This window comes from Rousettus aegyptiacus, unplaced genomic scaffold, assembly GCF_014176215.1.
Source record: "Rousettus aegyptiacus isolate mRouAeg1 unplaced genomic scaffold, mRouAeg1.p scaffold_m13_p_17, whole genome shotgun sequence".
Taxonomy (NCBI): domain Eukaryota; kingdom Metazoa; phylum Chordata; class Mammalia; order Chiroptera; family Pteropodidae; genus Rousettus; species Rousettus aegyptiacus.
In genome coordinates this window covers 24,494,648-24,506,223 of record NW_023416292.1, presented here as the reverse complement: position 1 = coordinate 24,506,223, position 11,576 = coordinate 24,494,648, and the positions used below count along the sequence as shown (strand labels likewise).

Genomic DNA, 11,576 nt, shown 5'->3' with positions numbered 1-11,576 from the left:
TCCCAGCCCCCCTCCTGGGCCCCTGGCGGCTGAGGCCGCAGCTTCCTCGACAGTGGACAGAGGCCCGGCACCTGCCTCCGTTTATTTCTGGAGTCACAGCTGCGTCACAGGGCAGAGTGACCGCGGCTGGGGGGTGGGGAGAAAAGGCTGTAGGGGGACAGGGCTCTGGGCCCTGGACTCTGGGGTGAAAGGGCCTAGTGCCACGGCCTCAAGAACAGGTGTCAGGCATCCGGTGACGGGAGGGCTGTCCACGTCGGAAAGTGGGCCTGGGGAGGGGCGAGGGCAGGAGTTTGGAGCTAGAGTGAGAGGGAGGGGGGAGGGGAGCACGTGGGGCCGGAGCCGAGAGGAGAGGGACCAGGGTTTCCTCTGGCCCCCGCCGCAGGCTCTGTGGCCCCCACCTGCGGCCACTCGGTCCCTCTTCCTGCCCTGAGCCCAGAAGCCCCTTCCCCTTGGGTCCCTTGAGACCCTCCTGTCTTTCTGGGTGCCTGGGCCTCTTCCCTTCTCTTCCCCCACCTGCCGTGAGGACCCATCCTGCAGCCACAGCCATCGGGAACGGAGCCTCCGCTGGGGGCGGGGGTTGGGGGCTGGGGGCGGGTCCGGCACAGAGCCAGGGGTCTGTCCCAAGCCTAGCGTCCTCGGGTCTCCTGGTCCTCTCAGGTTTCCTGGGCTCTGTGGACGTGGTCTGCGTTCCTGCCCCTCTCCACGGCAGCCCCAGAGGCCACATTCCAGCTGATATTAAATCACATTCCTCCTTCCTGGCCTGCATGGCATCGCTAACAGCAGCTGCGACTCCTCGGGGTCAAGTGGCAGCAGCTGGTTCCCCAAGGAGGGGCTGAGAAGGGGGCCTTGCAGGGAGCCGGGGGACGGGGGCCTCTCTGCGTCTGCTCTCCAGAGGCTGTGGAGGGGGGCAGGCCCCGGGCCGGGAGGGGTACAGCTAAGGCCCCGGGGTCAGGGCTGTACGGAGCCTCCGGGGAGGAGCTGATCGTGCCCACAGGAAAACCGGGGCGCCCAGCGCCGCGTTCCGAGGGGACCCTGGAAGGACGCGCTCTCCTCGCCCCGAGCCGGCTCCCACAGGAGCGCGGAGGCCTGGGGGCCCTTCAGGGGCCGGGCTTGGCGTTCCTTGGCGGGAGTCCAAGCCTCAGGCTTTGATTCCACTTCCTCTGAGACCCCGATGGCCTCAAAGGCTGCGGGGACCAGGCTGGGCTGCGCGGGAGCCCAGCCCGGACCTCCCTATCCACCCTTGGCTCGCACAACCTTATAAGGAAGTGCCCCAAACAAGTGAGGAAGCCACCAAGGCCCCCCACCCTGCCCCGCCCCGCTCAGAGGCTATATTTACCCCGGGAGGCTCCAGAATAGCCACCCGCTTGTCCTCCTGCTGGACAGGGTGCTGCCTCCTCGTCCCCCCTCGGGGGGCTCCGCCCTCCCCAGTGCTTCCTGCCCTCACACTTGCCCCTGGTCCTTCCTCATCACATGCACTGAGCGCCCGCCAGCCGGGCACCGGGCGGGACATAGGGGCCCGCTTTGCAGAGACGGCTAACCTCAGGGCCTTCACGTGCGCCGTCCTCTGGCCTCTCCTTCTCCGGCCCCGCCCGAGCATCTCCTCTCCGCCGAGAGTCCCTGGGGGCTCTGTCTGGGTGACCCCTAGGCCAACGACCCTCCAGTTCTTGTCTCCAGCCTGGTCCTCCCTGCCACCCCGCGGCCCGGCTTGGCACTGACTTCCTGCCAATTCTCCAGCTCCGAGGGGCCCCCACGGCCCACTGCGATCGCGAGTCCTGCACTTTGCTGCCCCTCCGTGCCTCCGGGACCCCTCCCGGAAGCCTGTGCTCAGCTGGAAAGCCCTCCCCTCCCCCGCGTGGGGACCCCCCCCACCCCCAGGGCCTGTGTAGTGCATGGCACGTGCTGGATGCTGAGTGACCGCGTGCGACAATGGCAGTAACGCCTGTTACCGCCGCCACAAGTGTCCCTGCCATGGTCCAGCCTGCATTTCTCTTGCTGTGTGGACAGGTGACTATTTCCAGAGGGGACACAGACCCCACTACGCACCCCCTAGGGAAGTCCTCACTTCTGTCCGGCTTCCTGACGCCTCCCCGCTGGGGATCGTTGGCAGAACTAGCTGCTTCGGGTAACTCTGTAGGGACCAGGGATGCTGGAGTATGGGGCAGGGTGGGTGCCGGGGACAGGAAAGGACTCTGTCCTGGTCCCCGAGGGCCTGGGGAGGTCACACACAGAGCTCCCGTGTTTCATGGGGGCCTTGCTGGCAGCGGGTGCAGGAAGGAAAGTGGAGGCTCAGGCTGCCAGAAGCGTGGGGAGTCACCCTGGACCCCGAGGGCAGGGGTGTGCATGAATGGGGGGCCTGACCGCCCGGATGGGGACGGAGAAAGGCTTGGCAGAGAGGCAGACGGCGAGTCTGTGAGGGCCTCCTGTCCCCTGCTCCTTGGCCATCCTCTGATGGCCCCTGCCCTCCGCCCCGGGCCTGGGCTGGGGAAGAGCCTGCTCTCACACTGGGGTTGTCGCCAAAGGAGGGACATTTGTCAGCAGCCTCCCTTCCTCCCCCGCAGCCTGAGATATTGAGGTGTCTCCAAATCTTGCTTCCCTGCTGAGCCGAGCTGGGCGGTGGCTTCGGTTTGTGCATCCCAACTCCAAGGCCTTCACGCCCCGCCCAACCCTGGAACCCTGGTTCCTGCTTGCTCTGCGCACGGACCCAGGATGCTGGGGGTGGGGGGGGAGACGCTGTGGCTGGGCGCCCCTCCCCCGTCGACCCCAGTTATCCACACAGCTGAGGCTGCAGGCCTCAGCTCCCCCTGGCCTCCCCCTGCTCTCCCTGCCCTGGGAGACGCCCACGTCACGCAGCCTGGCGCCCCTCCTCAGGTGGCTGCGGGCCAGATTCAGAGGGTGGACAACCCTGAGGCCACGCAGCCAGCTGGGGGCAGAACGACACCCCCTTCATGACCCCACTGACCATACCCGTGGGAGCGGACATCGTGGGCCAGACAACTGTTTAGGTTTGGGGGCACAGGGGCTCATTATGCTGGCGGCACTGAGGGCTGGGACAGGGGGCAAGAGACGGGCAAGGGTGGGGGCGGCACGAGTCCTACCGCCTGTAATCAGCCCCGTGGCAGAGATGATGATGGCCCGGACGCTCGGGTGCTCAGGTCACCTGGCTTGGCACCCCAGCCCTCCCGGTCCCCGGCGCCGTCGCAGCCTTCCTGCCTGACTCCCCACCCCCAGGAGGCCTCCCAGGGCCCCTCGCCTCAGGGAGCTGCCTCTCCTGCCCCAGTCTCCCCAGCTCCTGTGCCCACCCCAAGGACCCCCGATTTGGGGAAGGAAAAGTCCAGACTTTATAGGTGGAGGCATCGCTTTATTCAGGCAGGGACGAGCCAGACAGGGCCACACAGAGCAGGAAGATGGGGAGCTGGGACAGGCGAGCATGCCTCACTGGCCAGGCATCTCCCACGGGTGCAGCGAGGAGGTGCAGAGCCGGTGACCCCCACAGAGCCCCATGGACCCTCCTGTTGAAGGAGCCACCGGGCCCCAGGCCTTCTCCAGCCGAAGGGACAAGCAGGACTGGGAGCAGGGAAAGGGCCTAGTCCTACAGGGACGCAGCCGGCTTAAAGCTCACGGGACATGCAGGCGGGGCGGCCCCCGTTGCAGGGTCCCAGGGGCTGCTTTGACTCCTGGAGCCTCCGTTCTTGGAAGGGGTCCCTTTGCTGCACCCCATTTCACCTTGGCCAGCCGGGTGTCTCGGACAGAAGCCACAGGTCAGGAGCTCACGAATGAAGGCGCTGGCCGTGAGCAGGGAGGGGCCGGGACCTGTCCCCAGCCGAGCCTGCATCTGGGGGGAGCACTGTCCCTAGTCCTCCCCGGAGGACCACGAATCTCCATCCCCTTCCCGCTGTGTGAACTGCAGGAACTGGCTGGGGCCCAGGTGAAGAGTCGCCCCCGCCCAAGGGGGCTTCAGGGCACCCCCCACCTCCCCCTCCTCCAGAGGGCTCCCTCGGCCCCCCTCAAAGGCCCCCACTTTCTCCTGCCCCGCCCCGTCAGACTGCTCCACCCAGTTCACCAGACCCCCGTTCACATGCTCCAACTCCTCCCGCAAGCTGGGGCCCTGGCCGTTGACACCAGGGGCGTCCTCTGTCCCACCGGGGGTCCCCAGGGGGCCGGGGACTTGGTCCTCCCTCTCCAAGGGGGCAGTGTCAGACTCGTCCTCTGAGCCAGAGGGCTCAGTGCTGTCCTGGGACCCGGTCTCCAGGGCAGTCGCGGGGGGACTGGCCGCTGTACCCCTCAAGGGTGTAGTGTCCCAGGGGATGCTGACGGGCCCGGGGCTTGGTGGGCTCTCTCTCTGAGGGCCGCTCAAGGCCAGGAGGCTGCTGGCAGAGGGCCCTGGCCCCCACGGCCCAGCCCCCAGCGCCCGCTCCTCCTCCCCCTCCTCCCCCTCGTCCTCCCCACTCTCCTCATCTGCAAACCCGTCAGACTCCCCGTCCTGACCCCAGGCTGCAGGCTCCAGTCCCAGCTGGGACACCTGGCCCGGAGGGTCCGTCAGCTCCCTGGGGACCCCGGGGAGGAGAGACGCCTCGGTCCCCAGGTCCTCAGCGTCCTGGCCGCACACCCCGGCCTCCGGGTGGGCCGCACGGTCCCCAGGGGCCAGCGCTGCGGGACCGCGGCCTTCCTCTCCCGCCTGCCTCTGCGCTGCAGCGAGGTCCCCCCCGGGCGAGGCGGGGGGCCTGGGGTAGAGGCCCAGGGCGGTGGAATCAGGAAGCGTGTCCCCCAGCTCATCGGCCTCACTCTCCTCCCCGCTCTCCTCCCCCTCGTCCTGGGGGCCTTTGGGGAACCACTCGGAACCCCACTCCTCCTCAGCCAGGGCCTTGGGCTCAGGGTCAACTTCAGGGGCTGGGCTGGGGGCCCCCGGCGCCGGCTCTGCGCCCTCCTCGGCTTCCTCCGACCCCCGGGGCCCAGGCTGAGGAGTGTCACTTCCATCCTGGCACAGGGTCTCAGCAGGGAACATGGCCTCTGCTGCCCAGGGGGCCCCGGGCTTCGCCCCGGCCCCGGCTCCGGGGGGCCCCAGGGGCTCCCTGCTCCTCCCCGGCTCCAGAGTCGCGGTCTCCTCTGGGTCCTCTCCGGGCCCTTCTGAGCCCAGCGCCCCCTGCGCCTCCTCGCCCCTCTGCCCTGGCGCCGTCACCTCCTCTCCTCCCGGGCAGCCTGGGTCCTCCAGCCGCACCGCCTCCTGCTCCAGCCGCACCGCCTCCTGCTCCAGCCCCACGGCCTCCTGCTCCAACCCCTGCCCGCCCGTCTCCAGCCCGGAGCCGACCTCATCCTCGCCACCCTCACCTTCCGACACCGGCTCTGTCCCGTCTGACACTCCGCGGGGAGATCGGAGGCCTGAAGCCACCATGTGCCCTGCCTGCCCTTCAGGGTCCTGGGGGCCCTCGGTGCCCTCCTCCCCAAGGGCTCCCTCAGCCGGGCCCCTCTGCTCTTCGGGCTTGGGGTGCCCTTCGCCAGCCCCCCAGGCCCCCGCTGTGGCAGCCAGCCACAGCGCTCCCTCCCCCACAGAGGGCTCCTTCCCAGGGAAGCCATCCCCCTCCCTCAGGCCCGGCTCCACCTCAAGCCCCCCATCCACTCCGGCCTTCCCGGGGGGCATCGCCTGACCCAGTTCTCGGCCCCGCCGCACCGTATCCTCCCACCTCCCGGGATCTGCGGACGGTGGCGGCTCCCGTGCCCCCTCTTCCGGAGGCCTCGGCGGCTCCTGATCCCCGCCATCCTCCAGGCTCTCCTCCTCTCCCAGGCACCCCTGAGTTTCCTCGTGGGCCGCTGCGGGGGGCCTCGTGCTTCCCGCATCCCTCTCCTCCGAAGAGCTGCGTGACCCTTGATTCTCTTCTAGGGGCCCCAGTGACTCTCGGTTCTCTCCCCCAGACCCCTGCAGTTCCTGAACTTCCTTTTCTAGAGGCTTCGTCGTCTCCCGGTGCGTTTCTCCCGGAGGCCACGACATCTCTTGCGCTCCTGTGGACTCCGCTGCTCGCGGGTCTCCTGCAGGCCTCACTGGTTCTAGGTTCTCCGTCTCTAAACATCTCGCCACCTCTACTCTCTCTCCTTCCAGGGCTCTTACTAACTCTCCGTCCTCTTTGTCAAGAGGCCTAACTGCCTCCTGGTCTTTTCCGGGAGACGCCAGCGGCTCCGGCTTCCCCTTCGCCCAAGGCCTCGGCGTCGTCTGCCCTTCTTCTCCCAGAGGCCCGGGCGGGCCCCGGCGCTCTCCGTCTAGAGCTCCTGGCGCCTCGAAGCTCTCCTCGGCCGGAGACCTCGCCGACTCTTGATTTTCCTCGCCTGGATCCGAAAATGTCTCCAGATCATCTTCAAGAGACCTCGTAAGTCCTTGATTCTCCCTCTCTAGAGGCTGCAGTGTTTGCGGGGCCTCTCGTCCTCTGGGCTTAAGTAGCTCCGGAATCTCTTCTTCTAGAGTGCTCGCCCTCTCCACATCGTTGTCCCCTAAAGACTTCTCTAGCTCTCGATTCTCCTTTGCTGGACCCTGGAGCGTTTCCCAGCTCTCGCCTAAAGGCCTCGGAGATTCTCGACGCTCCTCCCCTCGCGCCTCGCCGCCCTGCTTTCCCAGAGACGGCAGCGACTCTCGGCCGTCCACTTCCAGAGGCTTCGGAGTTCCTCCTTCCGAAGGGGCCTGGGCGTCCGGGGTTTCCTCCTTGTTCACGTCCTCCTCTCCTCGCCGTGTGTCCGGCCGCGGGCTGCTCGCCACCCCGGCCTCCGCGGCTGTCCCCTCCTCTGCCAGCTCCCAGCTGTGTCCTCCACCTTCCCCCTGGAGTCCGCCGGACGCTCTAGACTCCCCCCGTTCTCCATCTTTGGCCTCTAAACTGGGGTGCTCGGGGGTGAGGGGCAGGGGTGAGAAGGCCCGATCCTCAGGGCACGGGCCTCTACCTGCTTCTCGCTGCTTGCCCCCAGGTTCCTCTGGGGCCAGCAGGACGCCGGCAGGGGCGGCCGCACCGGCTTCGCCCCACGCGGCCTGTGGAAGCTGCTGCCTCTCACCCTGTGGCTGGAGCACAGTGGGAGGAGCCTCCTGGGCTCCGACCACCCCGTCTGTAGCAGGGCAAGGAGCCTGAGTTGTCGATAGGATGGGGGTGCTGGCCAAGGTTGGGGTACGAGCCTGGAGGAATTCCTGGCTCTTCAGAAAGGTCGGAACTGGCGTCTCAAGGGTCTCAGGTAAGGGCGAGGAGAGGGGAGTAGGGCTCAGGACAGAGAGTAAAGGTCCCAGACGCCGGCCCTCTGGGGTCCCAGGGAAGTGCAGCTCCAGCTTGGGGTCTGGAAGGGCAGAGGAGAAGAAAGAGTGTCACTGTGTACTGGCAGGGGGTTCGAGGCCACAGAGCAGTGACCACTTCCGGCTAGAGCCGTGGGTCCTGCCCTGCCCCTGACCTGTTGGGCCAAGGGGTTAAGATTTAGACTGGAGAGGAAGGGAAGGCAGCATTCTGGGGGTGTAGGGGGGCGCCTGCCCAGCTCTTACCCTGGAGGCCGAAGGAAGCCTTGGGACCCCCGCCAGGTGTCCGCAGCCGGGAGTTTTCAGCCTCTAGGAGGGTCCTGCGGACAGGGAGGGAGAGCTGGGTCAGCCTTCCGCCTGCAGGCAGGTCCACCAGGGACTACGGGGTCGTGCGGGCTTCCAGTTCACTGTCACCCACAGCCACGCATGCGGGACAGCTGGCTGTGTGCGTGGAATCACGTGGCCACGTGCCCAGGCGTCACACGCTGGGGCACGCAGTGGCACACACGTGCTTGAGACACACAGGCGGGTTCCCACACTGCAGACTCAGCGTCCACACGCCGGCTTTGCTCAGACTGGTCTCCCCCTCCCGTCCCCAGGCCCATGACCTCATCCTCTGTGGGGGGCCATTCTCATGCTAATTGCTTCCATTGTCCACAGGCCATCTGGAGGTTTGAGGAGGGGGCTTCCCAGGGGAAGTGGGACTTCTCAGGCTGTTCCCATGGGACAGGCTTCCCCCTCCTCCCCTGGGGCCCCCAGAGCTAGCTGCAGACAAAAGCAAAAGAATCCAGCCCCCTCTGCCCAAATCCTTTCAGGCCTGGAAACCCAGGGGCCGGTTGTTGGGATCGAGGCTCTCATCTGGATCCCAAGCACTCCGGTGCAGTGGAGGCCTTTGTGTCCATGCCCCTGCCTCGGTGCCCCATGCGGGCAGAGGAGGAAGGGGCCACCGGGGGAGGGGGACCGCCCGGTTCAGCAGGTTACACTGAGCGTCAGCTCCCAGCTCCTCCTGCTGGCCTCCGGGTCTGGACAGTGTCCTCTGCTCTCATCTGCGTCCTGTTCCCGGGTGTGAGTGTCCTTCCTCCCCAGGCCCTCACCCGCCTTCCTCCCCTGCCCTCTGGAACCTGTCCTGCCGCCCCCCCACTGCACCTTGTGGCTCACAGGGGTGCTGTCCTCATAGCCCCGGACCTGAGCTGTCGGGCCCCGCCCCTGCCCTGCGGGCTTGGTGTTCTCAGCCCTTCACGGTGGCCAAGCACTTCCTCAGGCTCCATCACTGGACCCTCGGCCTGGCCGATTCCCAGGAGAGACTGCAGTGGCCCAGAGCCTCGGGCCCAGAGAAGCAGCACCTCCTCAGTCTGGGCTGTCCCTGAGCCATCGGGGGCCGTCCCTGAGCCATCGGGGCCGTGACCAGGAGAAGGGGGGCGGAGCCAAGGGGCTAGGGCTTGGGAGGGGTCAGGCCCCGGGACAGAAGGGGCCTTGGACGTCCCCTAGGCCACCTTCCATCCTCTGGGCAAGGAGACTTGTCAGTGTGAGCCAGCACCCCCTCCCCACACCTGCAGCCCCTCTCGGAGGGTGCCCGAGGGTGACACACAGTCCCTGGGGTAGGGTCTGGGTGCAGGAGCCTCTCATGTGTCCAGCCTGTCCCTCAGTCTGTCCCACTCCATGGCTTCACCTCCCCCTGGAGATTTCCTGGGCACAGGACACTTCTCTGGTCCTGGCCCCACAGGGGAGCAGGCGGGCTCAAGGGGGGACACATCCCAGTGTGGAAGGGATTGGCCCAGGCAGAGTCACGGAACCTAGTGGTGGCAGAGCCACCACTGCCCGTGACTCTGGGCCCCTTGGGCCGAGGAGCCTTTGCCCCTGTGTGTGTGTCTGCGTGCACAGGTGGGCCGCGCCAACCTGTACCTGTATGTGGCCACCTCCAGGCTCAGGGACATCTTCAGGTGTGCCAGCTGCTGCCGACCTTCCAGCACCTGGGCAATCTGAGTCTGGAGGCCCCGCTTCTCCTGCTCCAGGGCCTCCACGGCCAGCTGCAGGGCAAGCGGGAGGTGATCAGTAAGGGCCAGGGACCCGCCTGCCAGCCGGCCCACCCCCTCTGGCTGCAGACAGAGCGCCTTCTGCTCCTGCCTGTGGGGCGGGCTCCCGCCTCCGCGCCCAGGGAACCCTCCCGGAGCCTTGGAGAAGGGACTCTCTCAGCCCCGGCCTCCAGGCTCCTCCTCTGAGGATGCTGGCTCGATGGCCACACTCGCAGCTCGGCATGCAGCTCCCACAGGAAGAGCGACGTGAGGGAGGAAGGGAGATGGGTTACAGGGAGGAAAGGGGAAAAGTGGAAGCAGAAGGAAAGACGATTACTCAAAGGCCGGGAAGGCAGGACCGGAGGCCGAACTGCCCAGTCCCAGCCGCTGTCTTCGGCGCCTCACGCCAGGCCCCGCCCCCTCCACGTCCCACGTGTTCTGGAATCTGTCTCCTCCGGAGGAGGGGTGGGCGGGGAGGTGGCCATGGCCAGCCCTCCGTCGGGCCCAGGCAGGGGGCTGTTTTCTCAGCTGCTGATCCCATCTGCGCAGTGCAAGGGGGAGCAGCTGTCCCAGGCTTCTGGAATGTGCTCAGGGAGTCGAGAAGCCTGATATGGGACAAGGGCAGGCGGCCCCTCGTCCAGGGCCCCTCGCCTCCACCAGTGGGGGAGGGGGAGGCGGTGAGAAACAGGACGTTCTGAGTAGCAGGACCATGAGACTCGGTGCTGAGGGGGCAAGTCCTGGGCACTTTGTGGGTGCTGGCAGAACCTGGCGGGGTCCGTCTAGACAGTGGGAAGCTGCTACACTGGTCTTGGGCCTGTCCGCCCTTCCAGGGCGTGTGGGAAGGTTCTGAACCCCTCATTCCCACCCTACTCCAGAGGGAGCTGTGACAGTCCAGGGCCTCTGGCACCGGCCGTGGGTTTTCTAAGATGTGGTCCCTGAATGGGCGCCATGCGCAGCCGCACCCCCAGTGCCTCCCCCAGAGGGTCTCTGAGCCCCGTAGGGCCTTTCTGAAGCCTTGTCTTGCCCGGGCCCGCATCCCCTCACCTGGAACGTCTCGGTGGCCCGCAGCCGCTCCTGCCAGCAGCCCTCCAGCCTCTGTTCCAGGGCTGCCCTGCGCTCCTGGAGGCCGCCGCGCTCGGCCTGCAGCTGCTGCAGCTCCAGGCGCCCCTCGCGGGCGCCCTGCACCGCGCGACCCAGCCGCTGGCGGGCCTGGCCCAGCGCCGTCTCCATGCGCGCCACGCGCTCCTGGTAGCCGCGCACGGCCCCGCGCCACGCCTCGCCCAGCCGGAGCGCCAGCTCCTCCACCTCGGGGCCCGGCGCGGGAGCCCCGCGGGGCGGGCCGGGGCGGCAGGGGACCGCAGCGACCGGCGCCGTGAGGCCGGCGCGCTCCTCGTCGTGCGCCGCGCGCAGAGCCTCCAGCTCGCGCTCCAGCTCCGCGGCGCGGCCGCTCAGCCAGGCCTGCGCGCGCTTCTCCGCCTCCACCGCGCGCCGGCTGCGGGCCATCTCCTCCGCCGCCCGCTCGCGGGCCAGCCGCTGCTGCTGGCACCGGCCCGCCACGCTCTCCACCTCCTCCTCCAGGCTGTCGCGCGCCACTTCGGCCGCGTGCTTCTCCCGCCAGCGTTGGTCGACGAGGGCCCGCAGGGCTGCGAGCTCGTCGTCGGCCCGCGCGCGCCAGGAGGCGTCCCCGGACTGTGCCCGGAGGCCCACGAGCTCCGCGCTGAGCAGCTCATAATGCTCCTCTAGCGCCTTGACCCGGGCCAGGTAGGCCTCCAGGCGCCTGTTGAGCTCCCACATCTGGAAGGATTCCTCCCCCAGGCAGCCCTCCATCCTGCTCGTCTGACCCACCGAAGGTGGAGAGGCGCGGGGTACTGGGAAAAGCCAGCGGCTCTCAAAGCTTTTAGGACGAAAGGGAAAAGGAGACTAGTGGGGACAATGACAGGGCGGGGCCAGGAGCAGCCTGAGCGACAAGAGAGTCGGGAGTGGGAGCGAGGCTATTCATACTCCCGCCAGCCAGGCGGGAAGGGGCGGGACCGAGGCTTTAACCCCTTAGAGGTCGGAGGAACCGCGCAGCCTCGGTCCCCACCGCACCGCGGGCGGGATGGAGAATGGGGAGCAAAGGGAAGCCAGGCTGGGAGGATCCGCTGTGGTGGCGGCGGCTTTCTGAGGGGCGAGGCCCCGCACCCCATCCTTCCTCCGGTGCTTCCCCATAACCTGGGGTCCACCTACCCACTCTGGGAGGACCCCAGGTCTCCTCGGGGTCTCGGCGGAGGGCGCCCCATCCTGTCCTAGGAGTCAGGGACTTTTGGGCAGAG

General features: G+C 67.8%; 1 protein-coding gene across 1 annotated transcript; it reads right to left on the bottom strand.

The window, feature by feature from the left end:
• Positions 1-3,337: 3,337 nt before the first annotated feature.
• NES (nestin) lies at positions 3,338-11,253 on the bottom strand. Its single transcript, XM_036234797.1, has 5 exons — positions 10,309-11,253; positions 9,155-9,279; positions 7,499-7,572; positions 5,261-7,299; positions 3,338-5,218 (listed from the first exon to the last, which is right to left on the bottom strand). The coding sequence occupies exons 1-5, from the start codon at positions 11,089-11,091 to the stop codon at positions 3,851-3,853; spliced, it is 4,389 nt and encodes a 1,462-aa protein (XP_036090690.1). The 5' UTR covers positions 11,092-11,253; the 3' UTR covers positions 3,338-3,850.
• Between the last annotated feature and the right edge of the window lie 323 nt (positions 11,254-11,576).